Consider the following 21496-nt stretch of genomic DNA (forward strand, 5'->3'; position numbering starts at 1 on the left):
ATCCACACCATCTCTCGTCTCTATACCTGATGAGTAGTTTAGTAATAGATGTGAGTAATGATAACATACGCTAAGATAAGGGCCATCCACACCATCTCTCTTCTATACCTGGCTGTGTAGTTTAGTAATAGTGTGACTGTAATGATCAACATAGCTTAAGATAAGGGCCATCACACCATCTCTCTCTATACCTGCATGTGTAGTTTCGTAATAGTGTGAAGTTAATGATAACATAGCTAAGATAAGGGCCATCCACACCATCTCTCTCTCTATACCTGCTGTGTAGTTTAGTAATAGTGTGATGTAATGATAACATAGCTAAGATAAGGGCCATCCACACCATCTCTCTCTCTATACCTGCTGTGTAGTTTAGTAATAGTGTGACGTAATGATAACATAGCTAAGATAAGGGCCATCCACACCATCTCTCTCTCTATACCTGCTGTGTAGTTTAGTAATAGTGTGATGTAATGATAACATAGCTAAGATAAGGGCCATCCACACCATCTCTCTCTCTATACCTGCTGTGTAGTTTAGTAATAGTGTGATGTAATGATAACATAGCTAAGATAAGGGCCATCCACACCATCTCTCTCTCTATACCTGCTGTGTAGTTTAGTAATAGTGTGATGTAATGATAACATAGCTAAGATAAGGGCCCATCCACACCATCTCTCTCTCTATACCTGCTGTGTAGTTTAGTAATAGTGTGATGTAATGATAACATTAGTTTAAGTAATAGTTGATTTAATGATAACATACGCTAAGATAAGGGCCACTCACCACACTCTCCTCTCTACACCTGCTGGTAGTTTAGTAATAGTGTGTTGTAATGATAACATAGCTAAGATAGGGCCATCCACACCATCCTCTCTCTCTTCTATACCCTGCTGTTGTACGTTTAGTAATAGTGTGACGTAATGATAACCATAGCTAAGCATAAGGGCCATCCACACATCTCTCCTCTCTATACCTGCTGTGTCAGTGTTAGTAATAGTGTGATGTAACCTGATAACATAGCTAAGATAAGGGCCATCCACACCATCTCTCTCTCTATACCTGCTCGTGTAGTTTAGTAATTAATCGTGTGATGTAATGATAACATAGCTAAGATAAGGGCCATCCACACCATCTCTCTCTCTATACCTGCTGTGTAGTTTAGTAATAGTGTGATGTAATGATAACATAGCTAAGATAAGGGCCATCCACACCATCTTTCCATAGTGCATTTAGCTGGTGTCTGAAAGGTCAAGGTGTTGACTCATTGTCTGCAAGCTGCCGCCAACTGGCTTTTAATGTTGTCCACTGCCGCTAGTGGTTTTATTGAACACGGTCATGTTAACATTAACTGAAATGTTATGTAAATACGCACATTGTTAGACCTTAGTACCATAGAGGTCATATCTGTATGAATGTCGACATGAATTAGTCAAGATGTGAAAATAGCAGGTGGTAGCATGCAGGGCTCTTTCTCTGTATTTCTCTCTCTCTCTCTCTCTCTCTCTCTCTCTCTCTCTCTCCCTCTCTCTCACACACTCTCTCTCTCTCTCTCTCTCCCTCTCTCTCACACACACTCTCTCTCTCTCTCTCTTTCTCGCTCTCTCTCTCTCTCCTCTCTCTCTCTCACTCTCTCTCTTTCTCGCTCTCCCTCTTTCTCTCCCTCTTTCTCTCTCCTCTCTCTCCCTCTTTCTCTCCCTCTCTCTCTTGATCTAGCAATTGATTGATTACCTTCTAATCAATATGGAGCCTAACACACCAGTCCTTTCTGTGAATGACATGCAATGATTCTCCAATGAACACACACTGAAGTTACTGCTACTTCTGATGTGTGTGATGGGCTCTCCCGCTCCCCCTTTGGCATAGCTCTGTGGCACAGTCTCTGTGTATTTGGAGTTGCGTGAGCTTATGTGTTTGGCCGTGGAGCAGAGAGAGCAGAGGCCTTTGATTTCTAATATCGGTGTGGGGGGGGGGGGTTGCGCTCTCACAACTCTCTCACAACTCTCTCACAATGCACTATAAACAGCCCCTGCTGGGGAACCAGGAAGCCAGGGTTGGGGACAATGTTATCACAAGACCCTACTGTAAACACACAAACATGCACAGAGTCACTCCTGTAGCAAAATCAGGACTGACCCATCTGCCTGTGACTTATGTCACGTGAACTCACACAGCACCGTTGTCACCCTCCTTGCCCCCACCATGCCCCCTCCAGCTGAAGATACCTTCCTGACGGCCATCATCAACTACACCAACAGCTCCACGGTGCACTTCAAGCTGTCCCCCACCTACGTGTTGTACATGACCTGTCGCTACGTCATGTCCAGCCACTACAGGCCCGACATCGGCCCCTCGGAGCGCACCCACAAGGTCATAGCCATCGTCAACAAGATGGTGAGCATGATGGAAGGAGTCATCCAGGTGAGTGTCCATCCTGCCGCCTCGCTGCCTTTTTTCCCCTCCTCATTCTAATTAGGAGGACATTCAAGGTTTAAGGCCTGGGTTTGGTGTGAATATGACCACATTATGTCCTCAGCCAGTTGCCTGAAAAAAGGACACTCTGACAAAAATACCTTTGTTCTCTGCACTCTTTTGTTATTTTTCTTTTAATTGGTTAATTTCACTTCCCTCTAGAGATACAGGTGACCCAGGACTGAAACAAAACCCCAAAGAAAACCCAAAACACTGTAGCTGATTAGGTAGTCGTCGTGGTAGTCGTCCTGGTAGTCGTCCTGGTAGTCGTCCTGGTAGACGTCCTGGTAGACGTCCTGGTCATTTCCACAGAATAATTAGTAGAGGCGTGAAGCCCATGTTATGTCTGTGTGTCCAGCGTCTCTGTGTCCCCCTCCCTAATGTATTCACTGGATCAAACTGAAATACAGGATCATTGGGGTGTTCCAAAAGCACTCTCAGCCAGCACAAAACCCAAATGACATTGTGTATTAGTGTAGCAGTAATACCCATGCTCTGGGACACCAACCCTGAGTTACGTGTGAAAAACAGAAATGGCCCAAATAGTCCAAAACAGTAAAGCCTAGCAGAGACTCGTCACAACACTCTAATATGGTGGGAGTTTAGACCTGGGGTTTGTCAGGTCAGTCCTAGTGGGATTCCTCATCCTGCCACTGTACAACCTTAAAGACACTCTCAATTTACATACAGATTGTAGTCTGTTAATAGATGATTATCTGTCTACACACTGACCGTGTCTGTCACACACACACACACACACACACACACACACACACACACACACACACACACACAGTGCAGGAGCATTAGGGAAATCTGTCTGCGTTGCTCTGTGTGTGTCTTATAGAAATCAGGCTTACAGTCATTAAATCCATTTAAAGATGGATTTTTATCCTGATGATTTTGGAAATCCAAGTCTTAAACCTCCATGAGGGACATTGGACATTTAATCTGTGTTCCTTAAATAATCAAATCTGCACAGCAATGTCCCTGCCTCCTACAGGGAACATAATTGTGGTTACATTCGGTACTAGTTTCTGCCGGTAGAGTCTGTGCCTTCTCTTGCTATATTTAAAGGAAAAAGCATTTCCAATACACTACCAAAGTGGAGTTCATGTGTATTTCACATGACCGTGTGTGTGTGTGTGTGAGTGCTGTGTTGTGTTGTGTTGACATGCCTGTGTGTAAATCTCTGTCCATGCCATGCCTTTTGTTGACAGTCTTTCTCTGTCCTGTGGGATGTCTGTCTGTTTGTTTCCCCCCTCACCTCTGTGACAGGAGATTCCTGAAGCGGACCAGGTAGGACACCTAACATGTTGCTAGGAGAGAGAGCGCTCGCTCGCTCGCTCTCTCTCTCATCTCTCACTCAGTCTCTCCCTCTATCGACTCAGGCAGGCTTCGCTCAGTCCTCCATGCTTCTTTTCTCCATAACAGAAACCAAAAACCCCTCAACCAAACCGCCAAATAATCCCTTCTCCAACAGCTGGACTCTAAAACACCAACATAATAACCCTCATTCAGCCTTCAACCTGGAACATCTGGTACTAAAAACAACAACAAATCTCTGATTGTGGCAACATTGAAATAATTGTCATTTCCATGTGACCTCATGCTTTACTGCACTTCAGTGTGGATGAGACAAACCCCAACCTTCTTTTGCTTTTGTTGAATTTTTTTCCCTTCTACATTTAAAATTTTGTCTGTGGTTTAACATGGTTGTTCTTTTGGATGCGTTCTGTCCTGTGGCCGTTCTGAAAGGGGGGTGTTGTCGTTTAGTTGTGGGGATAGACGAGTGCGGAATACACCGGGACCAGCGCCGGCCGAGACAAGCCGGGCGGACCTTGTGTATCCCTTATTCTTTGTGTTAAGGGGATATTGATATTAGCTCATCACACAGACCAGACGCTGGGCTCTAAAGCACTAGCAGCCTATTCAGTTCACTCCTGTTTATCTCTGCTAAATGTCAGAGGTGTTCAAGAACAGCTTCACAGGGTAAAATACTGAGCTAAATGTCCATCCCAGACCAGTATTTGTTTGTATACTGGTTGATGTGGAATGTGGTCCCCGTGCAGAGATGCAGTAGCTACTGCTAGAGGAAGTAGACCACATTTATATCAGGACGTGCAGAGAACTGCTCCACACAGAAGCTAGCAAGAAAATAAAAGTGGAATTAAATTCTCTGTAGGCACTGTTCTAACGTCAGTTTTCCCTAAATGGTTACGGTTAGGATTGGGGGAGGGCCAGCTGATCTTAGATCTGTGCCTATTAGCTGTACAATATGTTTGTTCCCTCAACTTTAATATGACAAAGAGCCTGTTAATCCAGTAGTCTACTCTGCACAGGGACCCCCCTACAAAAGTGACCCTCTGGGAGAGGCTGTAACTGGGGGCCAGTGTCTGGTTCTGGACGTCTGGGATTGGGGTGGGGTGGCAGGTGCACAAGTCTATCCCTGGAGTGCTGCTACTGCTCATGGCTGTGAGTCTGGGAGAGTCCCCCCTTTACCCCGTCTGTCTGTACCTCCTCTCTGACCCCCTGCTCTCTCTCTCTCTCTCTCCGTCTGTCCTGCTCTGTGATTGGTGTATTCCAGAAGCAGAAGAACATTGCGGGGTCCCTGGCTTTCTGGATGGCCAATGCCTCAGAGCTGCTCAACTTCATCAAGCAGGACAAGGACCTGTCGCGCATCACACTGGACGCCCAGGACGTGCTGGCACACCTCGTCCAGATGGCCTTCAAGTGAGTGCCCAGACTTCCTCCCTACCATCTGGCCCCGTCTCTTTCCTAACCCCTGGTCCTCTCCTCTCTGTAGTTCGATGCTCCTCCCTCTTCTTGGCCAGCCTCTTTAACTGCCCCTGTTTGTCTTCTTTCCACTCCCCTTTGCCCCATCATTCCCACTTCTTGTTCCTGTCCCCCTTCTGATCACTTCTCTGACCCCCACTTTCTCACCCGTGACCTGGAGACCAGGCTTTACCTTATCCTGCTCCCAGCTCTGTTTGTGTGCTAGTCACACGGTGCAGCAGCACACACTACCCTACCCTGTCAGTCCTGTGTATGTCATGTCTGCATGTACGCCATCAGGGCTAACTCAAACCACATGTGAGTAATGGTATGATTGGACAATTATTATGCTAATTACAGATCAAAATGTGAAGTACCCTGCCATTTCTGGCATCGATTCTCCTGAGTGAGAAAACAAAATATAGATGTCTGCTGCCCATGGAAAAATGGCCCTCGTTCACAATGTCCTAGCTAGGGGTTAGCGGCCCATGCTAACTTCTGCCTGAGCTGTCCCATGAGCAATACAAGTAGCCGAGGGACAGGGGGTTAAGCGAGATAATTGTGTTGCTTCAGCTCGGACCATGTAAGGATCTGGAGAAAGTAAATCTAGCCCATGTCCGTACTGTTTCTGGAGTCTGTGTGTGGATGCAGGAACACAAAGGGGAGCTGTGAATATGTGGAATGTCTTGGGCCTGGCTTGTGTTGGCCAGGCTGGAGCAGGGCTGTATGGGCCTGGGGAGAGGTGAAAGGTCCCAGTAAAAACAGTTTCCACGGCTCTCCCATTCCCTTGTTCCCTCTGTTCTGCTCGCTGCTCCCTGGAATAGCTAGCTGAAACAACTGGTGCTTTGTCTTTCCGGAGCAGAGCGGTGGCCGTGCCGGCCAGACCACTGGTTTACTGTGGGATTCCAGAGGAAGTCCTGTTAGGGCAGTGGAACTGTGGGTGTGTGTGTGCACGTTTCTGCATTCTTCTGTATATCTGTCTTTATGTGTGTGTGTTGCTCTCTGGACACGTGTTGCTCTCTGGACACGTGTTGCTCTCTGGACACGTGTTGCTCTCTGGACACGTGTTGCTCTCTGGACACGTGTTGCTCTCTGGACACGTGTTGCTCTCTGGACAAGGGAACGTATGTGTGTTTGGTTTTATGTAGGTGGACGTATATGCATTGTATGTGTCTTTTGTTTATCCATATCCGTGTGGACCATACAGAACCAATGTGTTGTTGTGTTCTCTCAGGTACCTGGTCCAGTGTCTGCAGTCTGACCTGAGTAACTACATGCCTGCCTTCCTGGACGACCCAGAGGAACAGAACCCTCAAAGGCCCAAAATAGGTGACTCACCTCTGTTCATACACGGTCTGACACTCTTACTGTGTATATATACTGTATATATTAAAGTCATCCAGGCCACAGTGGGGGGATACTGTTACATTTGTAAACTCAGCAACAACAAAAAGTCCTCTCACTGTCAACTGTTTATTTTCAGCAAACTTAACGTGTAATTATTTGTATGAACATAACACGATTCAACAACTGAGACATAAACTGAACAAGTTCCACAAACATGTGACTAACAGAAATTGAATAATGTGTCAATGAACAAAGGGGGGGTCAAAATCAAAAGTAACAGTCAGTATCTGGTGTGGCCACCAGCTGCATTAAGTACTGCAGTGCATCTCCTCCTCATGGACTGCACCAGATTTGCTAGTTCTTGCTGTGAGATGTTACCCCACTCTTCCACCAAGGCACCTGCAAGTTCCCGGACATTTTTGGGGGGAATGGCCCTAGCCCTCACCCTCCGATCCAACAGGTCCCTGACGTGTTCAATGGGATTGAGATCTGGGCTCTTTGCTGGCCATGGTAGTCTTGCAGGAAATCACGCACAGAACAAGCAGTATGACTGGTGGCATTGTCATGCTGGAGGGTCATGTAAGGATGATTCTGCAGGAAGGGTACCACATGAGGGAGGATGTCTTCGCTGTAACGCACAGCGTTGAGATTGCCTGCAATGACAACAAGCTCAGTCCGATGACGCTGTGACACACCGCCACAGACCAAGACAGACCCTCCACCTCCAAATCGATCCCGCTCCAGAGTACAGGCCTCAGTGTAATGCTCATTCCTTTGACGATAAAACGCGAATCCGACCATCACCCCTGGTGAGACAAAACCGCGACTCGTCAGTGAAGAGCACTTTTTGCCAGTCCTGTCTGATCCAGCGACGGTGGGTTTGTGCCCATAGGCGATGTTGTTGCCGGTGATGTCTGGTGAGAACCTGCCTTACAATAGGCCTACAAGCCCTCAGTCCAGCCTCTCTTAGCCTATTGCGGACAGTCTGAGCACTGATGGAGGGATTGTGTGTTCCTGGTGTAACTAGGGCAGTTGTTGTTGTCATCCTGTACCTGTCCCGCAGTTGTGATGTTCAGATGTACCGATCCTATGCAGGTGTTGTTACACGTGGTCTGCCACTGCGAGGACGATCAGCTGTCCGTCCTGTCTCCCTGTAGCGCTGTCTTAGGCGTCTCACAGTACGGACATTGTAATTTATTGGCCACATCTGCAGTCCTCATGCCTCCTTTGCAGCATGCCTAAGGCACGTTCACGCAGATGAGCAGGGACCCTGGGCATCTTTCTTTTGGTGTTTTTTAGAGTCAGTCGAAAGGCCTCTTTAGTGTCCTAGGTTTTCATAACTGTGACCTTAATTGCCTACCGTCTGTAAGCTTTAGTGTCTTAACGACCGTTCCACAGGTGCATGTTCATTAATTGTTTATGGTTCATTGAAGAAGCATGGGAAACAGTGTTTAAACCCTTTACAATGAAGATCTGTGAAGTTATTTGGATTGTTACGAATTATCTTTGAAAGACAGGGTCCTGAAAAAGTGCCGTTTCTTTTTTAGCCGAGTTTATTTACATTCACAGCTACACCGTATGTCACTCAGCTTGTTTTTTTAAGTGAGCCCTCTAGTGGGGACATGGTGTATAGAAATCAACTGAAACCTTGGTAGACTGGTTATTCACTAAGTACTCCAGCAGTAGTGGAAATGTAAAAAGGCATTCCTCTTCCTTCCCCTCTTCCTCATCCTCCATCTCTCTCTCTCCCCACGTAGAGGATGTTTTGCACACTCTGACGGGCGCCATGTCGCTGCTGCGTCGTTGCCGTGTAAACGCGGCGCTGACCATCCAGCTGTTCTCCCAGCTCTTTCACTTCATCAACATGTGGCTGTTCAACAAGCTGGTGATGGAGGCTGACTCTGGACTGTGTTCACACTACTGGGGCGCCATCCTCCGCCAGCAGCTCAGCCACATCGAGGCCTGGGCCGAGAAGCAGGGCCTGGAGCTGGCCGCTGACTGCCACCTCAGTCGCATCGTACAGGTATGATCCACCTATCTTTGTCCAGCATGGCACACCTGTTAGCTACCCGCGGTTTTCCATATGGTGACTTACTGTAGGCAGGACAGGCTCTTCCACCTCAGAACAATGGTTTCTATTGAATACTTGTCAGCAGCTCTGGGTGATGCTTTAGGAGCCGTTGTGCCTAAGGAAAGTTGTAAGGGAAGGAGTTCAGAGTGGACAACAGGTCCTTCTCTGTCATTAATTGTACTCTGTTCTGTTGTTCCTCCCCAGGCTACGACTCTCCTCACCATGGACAAGTACTCCATGCAGGACGTGCAGAACATCCACAACACCTGCTTCAAGCTGAACTCCCTGCAGCTCAACGCCCTCATGACCAACTACCACTGTGCTCCCGACGAGCCTTACATCCCCCCAGTAAGACATGACTACACGCTCCTCTATTCACGTCCACACTCCTCTATTCACGTGCACACTCCTCTATTCACGTCCGCACTCCTCTATTCACGTCCGCGCTCCTCTATTCACGTGCGCGCTCCTCTATTCACGTGCGCGCTCCTCTATTCACGTGCGCGCTCCTCTATTCACGTGCGCGCTCCTCTATTCACGTGCGCACTCCTCTATTCACGTGCGCACTCCTCTATTCACGTGCACACTCCTCTATTCACGTGCGCACTCCTCTATTCACGTGCGCACTTTTCTATTCACGTGCACACTCACACACTAGAGTTACAATGAATGACTGAAGTGGAGAAATAGGGGTTTGCTGTTTGAAGTATTGCTTAACACAAGTCTCCTCCCATAGTTGTAATGTATTGGAGTTTGAGCTGTTATTTTGGGGTAAACATTAGCTAAGCTCACCACTTGACTGATCTTCCTAGCTCCCTTGTCCAGTCCAGCTTGCTGTTTCTACTTTGTGGAATATTGAGGAAACAGTCAAAAGACTATTACACACATCCCTCTCCTCTGATGTAACTAAACCCCCATTGGTCCGTCTGGTATCTCCCCCTATAGGAGCTCATAGACCACGTGGTTGCCGTGGCGGAGAACACAGCAGATGAGCTGGCCCGTAGCGACGGCCGAGAGGTCCAGCTAGAGGAGGACCCTGACCTGCAGCTGCCCTTCCTACTGCCCGAGGACGGCTACTCCTGCGACGTCGTGAGGAACATTCCCAACGGATTCCAGGAGTTCCTGGACCCCCTTTGTCAGAGAGGTACTTGTGTGGAGGAGGAAACAAAAATACACTCTATTCCGGAATGTCACACTGGTTGTGTTCTGTCCAAACCTAAAGTTGTGAACCAATCAGAGGCTGGGCTGGCCTGTGTTTGTTCTGTTGATGTGTAGGCAGTGGAATGTAGTAGCTATGTAAGAGGAGACTGGAGAGCTGTTTGTTCCTGTCCTCATCACAGAGTGTTTGAGAGAGAGAGATTCCAAGAGTTGTTCCTGCTGCCGTGTCACTGTGGTCTCAGATCTGTTCTAAGTAGAAGAAGTCAACTGTGATTTCCTCTCTTTGTCCTGTGCAGGATTCTGTCGGCTAACCCCTCACCCGCGCTCCCCTGGGACCTGGACCATCCACTTTGAAGGAGTCGACTGCGACAGCCACTTCTCTGCAGACAACTCAGACCTGGTAGGTGTCCCTCCGACCGTTACAGCTGTAGGACTATGCAGGACACCATTACATTGAGCTGCATGATCATGCACAATAGTGCCTGTTAGTCATGACGCAGACATGTCCTTGTACATTAGCCACCATATTACTAAGTAACTGAGAAGCACAGCGGAATGAATAGGCTGCTGCTTTTAGCTGTTTATAACACTTGAATATATTTCAATTACTCCTCTGTTTGTGGCTTAATGTTTTGGCATCGCTTGTTTCCAACGATCGTATGGAAAACGTTTATGTCCCATGCTGCAGTCATGCAATCACCGTTCTGCCCTACTCTACTTAACACACACACACACACTCCCTCCTGCTCGATTTCAAACAACACCAATTACACCACAGAGGCCAATAAGTGACCAGAGAGCTCTGGAATGGCAGTAAATTATACCCTTCTCACCCTAATCACACAAAAAAGAAATTACACAGCTTCCTGTATAATTGCCCTGTTTTTTCCCCCCCAGCTCTCCTTTTTCATGCTTGAAACCTCAGCTCAGGGTGGGCATTAGCCCCAGCCCCCACAGTAGTAAAGGGACCAGGCAGAGGAGGGGAGAGGAGGAGGGCGCCCAAACCGCTTAAGCACCGCTGAGGTTTTGATTAATGGCCTCTTGGTCGTGTGCCAGGCGGGGCGACCCCGGCACCCCGCCTCATGTTTCCACCGCCTTCCTCCAAAATCACTACTCTAGTGTTCCATAGAGTCCCGCTGTTAGCAGCCATTACAGGGTTAATAAGACACACAGAGACAGACAGGGGATCCCCGAGGAGAACAACAACCGGGTAGGTCCAGACAGGAGGTGTTACTGTAGCTAGCCTAGTGCAGTCACACTTTTGTCATACTAAAAACTCTCTCTCTCTGGAGAAGATGGTCTCACTGGCAGGTGTTGTTTGAGTTAAGAGTTAGTCTCTTACTGCATAATTGCTGTTGTCTGAATGAACGTTTTCTTTCCTCATTGTAGCCAGCTGAACCCTGCACCATTGCCCTGCCCTCTAGCACTTGGTGAAATCACTCCAATGGCATTCAGAAAGACTTGTTCTGCACCACATCACACGATGAGAAGTACCTCCCGGTCCCTGTTACTTAATGTGGCTTTGTATCCACTCTCTGTCTCTGAACTATGTGGCTGTACAGCATAGCTCAGCAGATGAGCGAAGAGTTGTTTGTGTCTTTGGGGCTGTTGAGTCTCAATGTGTTCAGTGCCATAGGGACGAGAGGCGGTCTGTGTGGAAAGCCCTGCCCTCTCCCTCTCTCTCCCACCCTCTCCCCACCCTGCTCCCAGGCAGCCCTCTTTTTAAACGATCCCATTGAGATCCTCTGGAGCCAAGCGCATGTGGCTTTCATTCTTGACTCCTCTCCAGCCCCCGCCATTTCTCATTGCGGTCGCCCCGACCCAGCTCTCTCCCTGTATGACGACCCTGCTCTGCGCCTATCCCTCTGCTCCCTCATCCAGCTCCTCATTCTGCCTGAGAAACGTCCAGGAGAGAGCTCCCAGCTCTGAGAGCCCTGTAGAAGCCTGACTGACCTGCTTGCCGGATCCCACCGTTGACACCAACTGCACTCTAGCTCCTTCAGTACATTTTTCCTAAGCTAACGCTGCTGTGTCCTCTCGTTGCAGCAAATGCGGAAGGAACCGGAAGTTGTGACGGTCACCCTGAAGAAGCACAATGGCATGGGCCTCAGCATTGTGGCTGCCAAGGTAAGACATCTTTGAATCCTAACCTTTTATTATTGATAAGGTTTTTGTCGATACCCACTCGTGCTCCTGGAAGAGGTTTGTGACTTCCTGGCTTGAAGGGAAGTGTTATGTGAGTGATGAGAAATACACAAATTCAATTAAGAAATAACCCAGAAACATTGACATTTGTTGCGTCCATGCTCGAGCAGACTTGATGACTGCTGCCTGGTGAACACACAAATAATCCAAAATAAGCCCTTCTCTCAATCGTTGTCAAGAACCTGCCTGAAGGTGTCCTCATTTTCAGTTCAGCAACATTGCCAGTCGGAACATGCTGTTTCTAGCAGTGTTGGTGTGGATGGATGTAAGAGCCTCACGTTGTACATGGTCTCTTCTGTGTTTGTTTTCTACATTAGTCTGCCGTAACTCTGGATAATGATGGGGTGTGTGTTTGTGTGTGTGTAAAAAAAGTGACCGTCATGTTTCAACTGGCACCATTATAGCCCAGGTCTGACCCGGGTTGGTCTGTGTGGGTTAATTGGAGTGCGTTTCTGGGGGCTTATGCCGTATGTCCACCAGATGCGTATACGTTTTGCCGTATGTTGTTTTTGCCGGATGTCTGGTCTGCATTTTTGGTACTTGACGCACATGTGCTTTGCAAGGCTGCAGAAAGGTTTGCAGCATGGCAGAGGAGGTCATTTTCCCGCTCTCTGGGCTTCCTGCCCTGTTCCACCAAAGCACCGATTGCTACCGGGGCCTCCATGCAAAAAAATGTTGCATGGAGACACATTGCCAATATGATTGGATTACTGGTTGATTGGATTACCTGGTCAGTTGAATGTGAAATAATTTAGCTGGAAAGGGGAAGCTAGGTGCTGGCAATTTCTAAGCTAACTAGGAAAGTGGTTAGCTTTGTAGTTTGTACCACCACGCGGTAAAGCACACCACAGCCGAGTGCAACATCCCCAACGCCGCGGTGCGGACTGCACCATTGGCAATGAATGACGTTCGCCGGGCGGGTGGAGGAGGGGGGCGGGTGGAGGAGGGGGGCGGGTGGAGGTGGAGGAGGGGGGCGGGGGCGGGTGGAGGAGGGAAGAGGGGGCGGGTGATGGTGTGGGGAGGGGGGCGGGTGATGGTGTGTGGTGTGGGGGTGGTGGGTGGATGGTGTGGGGGGTGGATGGAGGATGAGTGGGAGGTGGATGGTGTGTGGGGGGGCGGGTGGATGGTGTGGCGGGGGGCGGTGGATGGTGTGGGGGGGTGGGAGGTGGGTGGATGGTGTGGCGGGGGGCGGTGGATGGTGTGGGGGGGTGGGAGGTGGGTGGATGGTGTGTGTGGGGGGGTGGCTGGATGGTGTGGCGGGTGGATGGTGTGGGAGGTGGATGGTGTGTGGGGGGGCGGGTGGATGGTGTGGCGGGGGGCGGTGGATGGTGTGGGGGGGTGGGAGGTGGGTGGATGGTGTGGCGGGGGGCGGTGGATGGTGTGGGGGGGTGGGAGGTGGGTGGATGGTGTGTGTGGGGGGGGCGGCTGGATGGTGTGGCGGGTGGATGGTGTGGGGGGGTGGGAGGTGGGTGGATGGTGTGGCGGGGGGCGGTGGATGGTGTGGGGGGGTGGGAGGTGGGTGGATGGTGTGTGTGTGGGGGGCGGCTGGATGGTGTGGCGGGTGGATGGTGTGGGGGCGGATGGAGGATGAGTGGGAGGGGGCGAATAGAGGGGCCTCCCTGAACTGTTTATTTTCAAAGCACAGTTTTTGTATTTGAGGTGGTGGGGACCACACCCTCTGTTTTTACTGCTATTTTCAACCTGAGGTGGTGTGAGGGAGGGAGAAAGGTGGGGGGAGAGAGCAGAGGGAGGGAAAAATGGGAGGGGATGACAGGAGACAGAAGGAAGGCACGAGTCCGAGGCAGACTGGAGAAGCGAAGGAATGAGAGGGGGAGAGCGAGAGGAGAGCCCAGTGCAGAACACACAGCTGGGTAGTGCTCTGAAAGTTTACCCAAACTGTTGCAGAGTAGTGAGTGGCTAACGCTGGCGGACTGTTTACTTAAGTCTGTAAATGGTATTTCCTACTCTGGCTGGCTGCTGATTATTTGTCATATGGCGTCCTACAGTAGAATGTAGTGTGGACCTCTTTCTTTCTCCCACTGCGCCGCACCTAGTATCTCCTCTAGTATCTCCTCCTTCGTTAGCTGGTTTGTTTTGGTCTCTGACTGTGTGGTTATTACACCAGTACATCTGGGCTGTGGTCTGCCCCTCCTTGAGGACTTTTAATTGAGCCTGAGCGCGAGCCAGGTCTAGCCGAGCGGGATCTACCTACACCATGTGGTTCTCTGTGGTCGGAAAGAAGGACGAGTCGGTAAGGCGCTCTCTCTCTGTGTTAAATAAAGGTGTGACTGTGTATGTGGAGGGGGGGGTGTAGCCATTTTGGCAGAGGAGGGGGGTTGAGGATGGGAAGACACAGGTAATAGACCTCCAGTATGTGCTGCTCTTCCACTTGCTCAGTGTTCTCTACTGCTGTAAGCTTCACACCGTCTTTCATATTTGACGCCTGTAGAGGTTTCTCTAATCTAGTATTCTTTTCATTTTATATTCCATCTTTTGCAGGGTTGCTCATTCAAAATGTATGATTTTTCTTTTGCCAGAAACTCAGACCAAATAAGCCTCCAGCTCACACCAGTTCATCATATTGCTGTGACCCAGTATGTAAGGAACCTAGGACTGTTCTCTACTGAGCTATTACCCAGTTTGGGCTGTCCAGCTGCTTTACTGCTGCTATCTCAAGACCACACAGTTAATGATTGTCAAGGTGATGCAGGCACACAGGCCAGAACTTCATCTCTGGGACAAGAGCTTGATTTTCTCAACTTTTGTCCCCTTGATTCTGCTGTGACAGGCCTAGTTTTGTGTTTACTCCTGGCTGTTATGCTGCAGATGTTCACCTAAAGGGCTTCGTGGGGACAGACTGTTGGGTTCCAAATGAGGAAGAGCAGGGGGATATCCTGACCCTCTCTCTCCACTCCACCTCACAGGGGAGTCCTGCTGCTCATTGTCCAGCGTTTCCCCCCACTGACGACAACCCAGGGCCTGGGGAAGATATTCTGATTAATCTTTCCCCAATCTGGAGGTAGACAGACTGGCCCTCGAACTAAACAGACCTTCTCATTCCTTTCGGCACTTTTTAAATATTATATAAGTTGGCTTGTTTGTCTGTTTGCTAGTCTGTTTGTTTTGTAGATGTTGAGACCATAGTGATGGAACAGTAGTGTAGATGCAGCTATACAATGATTAGCTGGTTGAGTACAAAGCCTATGGTCTCCCTCCAGTAGAGCGCTGTAGCAGCAGTAACAATGGGAGGATGTGATCTGAGCTCGCGGGGCTGTGTTTCCTGCTGCTGGTTAGCTCGCTGGCTGGCTGTGTGTGAGACGGGACTCTGAGCATTAGCACTGGTCACTCACTGCCTGCCAGTCCTGCCCTGGGGCACAGCAAGAGCTAGAACATGTAGACCTACAGTAGTCTATATTTCCTGGGTGGGTTCTACAGTATGTACTCAACTGAATGACAGTGGTTACTAGGAACATGGCAAAACCCAGTTGTGGGTTCCCAGCTAACGATCACTCCCCTTTTTCCTTAGCCATTCTTTCTCTGTGACAAATGGAATGTTTAGTTCAATGCCCAGTGAGGTCACTGTTCCTATTGCCCTGCCTCGGACCCTTCTCTCACTCGAACCTTGTTTTGGGTGAAGTTGTACACGGTGACGCACACATTATCACAGGCAATTTAACACTTGGCCTTGTTGCCTCCCTAACCAAAGATTTAATCATCTAACCTCTATGGGAGCCATGCTCGTGTCGAGACAGTTTGCCACTTTGAATCCTATCGCCTAGTAGAATTTAACAGCACTCTCATTTGCTCATATAGAACTGCCTCATAGTGTCAGTTAGGATTGGGGTGGATGCTCACATTTGTGACAGCACTCATTCCGTGTTTGACTGCACATGCCTGGTTTAGGAGCAGTTACTGACAGAGGGAGGGAGTGTCTAAGTTAAGGCAACATATATATGACCACCACGTAGTGTTGGAGGTAGAGGTCGACCGATTAATCGTAATGGCCGATTTAATTAGGACCGATTTCAAGCTTTCATAACAATCGGAAATCGGTATTTTTGGACGCCGATTTGGCAGTTAAAAAAATAATAATAATAATAATTTTTAAGGCCTTTATTTAACTAGGCAAGTCAGTTAAGAACAAATTCTTATTTTCAATAACGGCCTAGGAACGGTGGGTTAACTGCCTTGTTCAGGGGCAGAAAGACAGATTTTTACCTTGTCAGCTCAGGGATTCAATCTTGCAACCTTACGGTTAACTAGTCCAACGCTCTAACCACCTGCTTTACATTGCACTCCACGAGGAGCCTGCCTGTTACGCGAATGCAGTAAGAAGCCAAGGTAAGTTGCTAGCTAGCATTAAACTTATCTCATAAAAAACAATTAATCAATCATAATCACTAGTTAACTACACATGGTTGATGATATTACTAGTTTATCTAGCCTGTCCTGCGTTGCATATAATCGCTTAGGTACACGTTGCTCCAACCATAAACATCAATGCCTTTCTTAAAATCAATACACAAGTATATATTTTTAAACCTGCATATTTAGGTAATATTGCCTGCTAACATGAATTTCTTTTAACTAGGGAAAATGTGTCACTTCTCTTGCAAACAGAGTCAGGGTATATGCAGCAGTTTGGGCTGCCTGGCTCGTTGCGAACTGTGAAGACTATTTCTTCCTAACAAAGACAGCCAACTTCGCCAAACGGGGATGATTTAACAAAAGCATATTTGCGAAAAAAGCACAATCGGTGCACGACTGTACCTAACCATAAACATCAATGTCTTTCTTAAAATCAATACACAGAAGTATATATTTTTAAACCTGCATATTTCGCTAAAAGAAATCCAGGTTAGCAGGCGATATTAACCAGGTGAAATTGTGTCATTTTGCGTTCATTGCACGCAGTCAGGGTATATGCAACAGTTTGGGCCGCCTGGCTCGTTGCAAACTAATTTGCCAGAATTTTACGTAATTATGACATAACACTGAAGGTTGTGCAATGTAACAGGAATAACGTTTTGTTTTCGAGATGATAGTTTCCGGATTCGACCATATTAATGACCTAAGGCTCGTATTTCTGTGTGTTTATTATATTATAATTAAGTCTATGATTTGATAGAGCAGTCTGACTGAGCGGTGGTAGGCAGCAGCAGGCTCGTTAGCATTCATTCAAAATAACACTTTCGTGCGTTTTGCCAGCAGCCCTTCGCAATGCATTGCGCTGTTTATGACTTCAAGCCTGTCAACTCCCGAGATTAGGCTGGTGTAACCGATGTGAAATGGCTAGCTAGTTAGCCGGGTGCGCGCTAATAGCGTTTCAAACGTCACTCACTCTGAGACTTGGAGTAGTTGTTCCCCTTGCTCTGCATGGGTAACGCTGCTTCGAGGGCGGCTGTTGACAATGTGTTCCTGGTTCGAGCCCAGGTAGGAGCGAGGAGAGGGACGGAAGCTATATTGTTACACTGGCAATACTAAAGTGCCTATAAGAACATCCAATAGTCAAAGGTATATGAAATACAAATCGTATAGAGATAAATAGTCCTATAATAACTTCAACCTAAAACATCTTACCTGGGAATATTGAAGACTCATGTTAAAAGGAAACACCAGCTTTCATATGTTCTCATGTTCTGAGCAAGGAACTTAAACGTTAGCTTTCTTACATGGCACATATTGCACTTTTACTTTCTTCTCCAACACTTTGTTTTTGCATTATTTAAACCAAATTGAACATGTTTCATTATTTATTTGAGGCTAAATTGATTTTATTGATGTATTATATTAAGTTAAAATTAGTGTTCATTCAGTATTGTTGTAATTGTCATTATTACAAATAATAAATACAGAAAAAAAATCGGCCGATTAATCGGCAGCGGCTTTTTTGGCCCCCCAATAATCAGTATCGGTCTCGGCGTTGAAAAATCATAATCGGTCGACCTCTAGTTGGAGGAATGAAGGAAAAGCTGCTAGAGGTTTAAACATGCTGTTCTCTAGCTATTCTCCTCTCCATGCGGTTAGTAGTGTGTCCAGGGAACCAGACATCTAGTCTCCCTCTCCATAATTGTCCCTCTTCAATCTGTGGAGTGTTGGATCCAATGATTTGTGAGTGTTGTGCGCGTGCGTTTGACCATGTTGGACGTGGTTCTTATCAGACTGACATGTAGCACATCTGGCTTGAGTTAGCCCTGAAAGGTCCCTCGTACCCGCCGCTCTGTGAACTACTGTTTTTATGACTTCATTAGAGCAGTGAGCCTTCCGTGTTTGTCCTTGTCTACAGCCTTGCAGCTTTTAGACAGACTGTCAGACAGAGGCACAAGTTATTAAACAACAAAATGAAAGACTTGAATAGCAGATGAGGAATGAGCGAGAGATGGATTGTACTCTCCAGGGAAATATCCAAATCCCCCCTTCTAAACCAGAGCCCTGTCTGCCTCTGTCAAGACTGAAGAGCCTGTTTAATAGAAAACCACATGAAGAGACTAACAGCCTCCTTTAACCATCACACACCCCAGACAGAGGGGCCTCCTTTAACCATCACACACCCCAGACAGAGGGGCCTCCTTTAACCATCACACACCCCAGACAGAGGGGCCTCCTTTAACCATCACACACCCCAGACAGAGGGGCCTCCTTTAACCATCACACACCCCAGACAGAGGGGCCTCCTTTAACCATACACACACATACACACACACACACACACACACACACTCAACAGAGGGAAGCATACTGGAATTATTTAGACCAGAGGCACATGTCAAGACGTCAGATTAGTGTGGTGCCTAAGAGTGTCTGTATCCTGTTCATGTGGAGCTGCACAGAGTTGGCCCAGTGTGACGATCGCACTGTCTGACACTCTTATCAGATTCAAGGACACATTCTCTTTGCTTAATTCGCTGTCATCACAGACAGAATGTTCCATCTTGAGAAAGAGCGATAAGAACAGAGCCGAGAGAAAAAAGAAGTCTGTTTTGTGAGATATTGTGCTGCTAGTTCCTTGCTCCTTCTTTCTCCAGTCAGATTGCGTAGCGTAGCCTGAAATAATGACTGTATAGATGGATGGAGCTGTTCATCTCAGTATGGAGCTCCGCTTAAAAACCGAAGAGCTGTGGACAAATTGACTTGTGTGTGTATTATAGTAAACTTCCTCAGGACTCCAGTCCACCGCACTCGACTTGGTGTGATTAACTGTTCTTTCCTGTGCTAAACCCAAAGGCAGGAAACTGCATATCATAGTATGGTTTTATGTCCTCTAGGAGTCTGGTTGAAGATATGCTCACTCACACACAGTATGAATGCAGCCTCAGTGTGAAAGGACAGACAGACAGTAGTTGTGTGACAGGGTGCCTTTGCTCTAATTTCCTATAAAGCAGATCTGGGTTACAGGGCACTTCCCTGGGCAGGAAGACTCATTGCAGGACAGGGCGGGTCGGGAGAGCTGTTTGTTTGTGACACAGTACATTTGACTGAAGTAAAAAAAGAAATCCATTTGGACTGCTTTAGAGGGCTCCCTTCCTGAATCTACATTTTTCCTCAGTCAGCTAGTTTGTGAAAAACTCTTAACAGTTCTCAATTAAAGTAGTAAAACTTCATTTAGATTTTGTAAAAGCACACGTTGCGATTAAGCAGATCTATATTTTGTGGCAGTGCGTCATCTCTTCTAATTGGTTAAAACAATAAATTAACTGAAGTAGAACTGTGAGGTTACAATGAGGTGTGTGAGGGTAGATGTGATATGTGTCTGGGCTGTGCTAGCTTTATGTGTGTGTCTGGGCTGTGCTAGCTTTGTGTGTGTGTGTCTGGGCTGTGCTAGCTTTATGTGTGTGTCTGGGCTGTGCTAGCTTTGTGTGTGTCTGGGCTGTGCTAGCTTTGTGTGTGTGTGTGTGTGTGTGTGTGTGTGTGTGTGTGTGTGTGTGTGTGTGTGTGTGTGTGTCTGTGTCTGTCTGTGTCTGTGTGTGTGTGTGTGTGTGTGTGTGTGTGTGTCTGGGCTGTGCTAGCTTTATGTGTGTGTGTCTGGGCTGTGCTAGCTTTATGTGTGTGTGTCTGGGCTGTGCTAGCTTTATGTGTGTGTGTGTCTGGGCTGTGCTAGCTTTATGTGTGTGTGTGTCTGGGCTGTGCTAGCTTTGTGTGTGTGTGTGTCTGGGCTGTGCTAGCTTTGTGTGTGTGTGTGTGTGTGTGTCTGGGCTGTGCTAGCTTTGTGTGTGTGTGTCTGGGCTGTGCTAGCTTTATGTGTGTGTGTCTGGGCTGTGCTAGCTTTATGTGTGTGTGTCTGGGCTGTGCTAGCTTTATGTGTGTGTGTCTGGGCTGTGCTAGCTTTATGTGTGTGTGTGTGTGTGTGTGTCTGGGCTGTGCTAGCTTTATGTGTGTGTGTGTGTGTCTGGGCTGTGCTAGCTTTATGTGTGTGTGTGTGTCTGGGCTGTGCTAGCTTTATGTGTGTGTGTGTGTCTGGGCTGTGCTAGCTTTATGTGTGTGTGTGTGTCTGGGCTGTGCTAGCTTTATGTGTGTGTGTGTCTGGGCTGTGCTAGCTTTGTGTGTGTGTGTCTGGGCTGTGCTAGCTTTGTGTGTGTGTGTGTGTGTGTGTGTGTGTGTGTGTGTGTGTGTCTGGGCTGTGCTAGCTTTATGTGTGTGTGTGTGTGTGTGTCTGGGCTGTGCTAGCTTTATGTGTGTGTGTGTGTGTGTCTGGGCTGTGCTAGCTTTGTGTGTGTGTGTGTGTGTGTCTGGGCTGTGCTAGCTTTATGTGTGTGTGTGTGTGTGTGTGTGTGTGTGTCTGGGCTGTGCTAGCTTTATGTGTGTGTGTGTGTGTGTGTGTATGTCTGGGCTGTGCTAGCTTTATGTGTGTGTGTGTGTGTGTGTGTGTGTGTGTGTGTGTGTCTGGGCTGTGCTAGCTTTATGTGTGTGTGTGTGTGTGTGTGTATGTCTGGGCTGTGCTAGCTTTATGTGTGTGTGTGTGTGTGTGTGTGTGTGTGTGTGTGTGTGTGTGTGTCTGGGCTGTGCTAGCTTTGTATGTGTGTGTGTGTGTGTGTGTGTGCTGTGCTAGCTTTGTGTGTGTGTGTGTCTGGGCTGTGCTAGCTTTGTGTGTGTGTGTCTGGGCTGTGCTAGCTGTGTGTGTGTGTGTGTGTCTGGGCTGTACTGGCTTTGTGTGTGTGTGTGTGTGTGTGTGTGTGTGTGTGTGTCTGGGCTGTGCTAGCTTTATGTGTGTCTGGGCTGTGCTAGCTTTATGTGTGTGTGTGTGTGTGTGTGTTTGTCTGGGCTGTGCTAGCTTTATGTGTGTGTGTGTGTGTGTGTCTGGGCTGTGCTAGCTTTATGTGTGTGTGTGTGTGTCTGGGCTGTGCTAGCTTTGTGTGTGTGTGTGTGTGTGTCTGGGCTGTGCTAGCTTTATGTGTGTGTGTGTGTGTGTGTGTGTGTGTCTGGGCTGTGCTAGCTTTATGTGTGTGTGTGTGTGTGTATGTCTGGGCTGTGCTA

The 21496-nt window shown here is 47.9% G+C and overlaps 1 protein-coding gene across 1 annotated transcript in view; it reads left to right on the forward strand.

The window, feature by feature from the left end:
- The first annotated feature begins 2184 nt into the window (after nucleotides 1-2184).
- The window catches only part of LOC115174826 (afadin), a 46000-nt gene continuing 26688 nt past the window's right edge, over nucleotides 2185-21496 (forward strand). The window contains exons 1-9 of the mRNA XM_029733747.1: nucleotides 2185-2418; nucleotides 3748-3768; nucleotides 5057-5202; nucleotides 6479-6573; nucleotides 8349-8614; nucleotides 8867-9010; nucleotides 9608-9806; nucleotides 10117-10220; nucleotides 11867-11947. Coding sequence (XP_029589607.1) covers nucleotides 2200-2418; nucleotides 3748-3768; nucleotides 5057-5202; nucleotides 6479-6573; nucleotides 8349-8614; nucleotides 8867-9010; nucleotides 9608-9806; nucleotides 10117-10220; nucleotides 11867-11947 — 1275 coding nt within the window. The 5' untranslated portion in view covers nucleotides 2185-2199. The remainder of the gene's footprint in view (nucleotides 2419-3747; nucleotides 3769-5056; nucleotides 5203-6478; nucleotides 6574-8348; nucleotides 8615-8866; nucleotides 9011-9607; nucleotides 9807-10116; nucleotides 10221-11866; nucleotides 11948-21496) is intronic.

Source organism: Salmo trutta, chromosome 35, assembly GCF_901001165.1.
Source record: "Salmo trutta chromosome 35, fSalTru1.1, whole genome shotgun sequence".
Classification (NCBI taxonomy): domain Eukaryota; kingdom Metazoa; phylum Chordata; class Actinopteri; order Salmoniformes; family Salmonidae; genus Salmo; species Salmo trutta.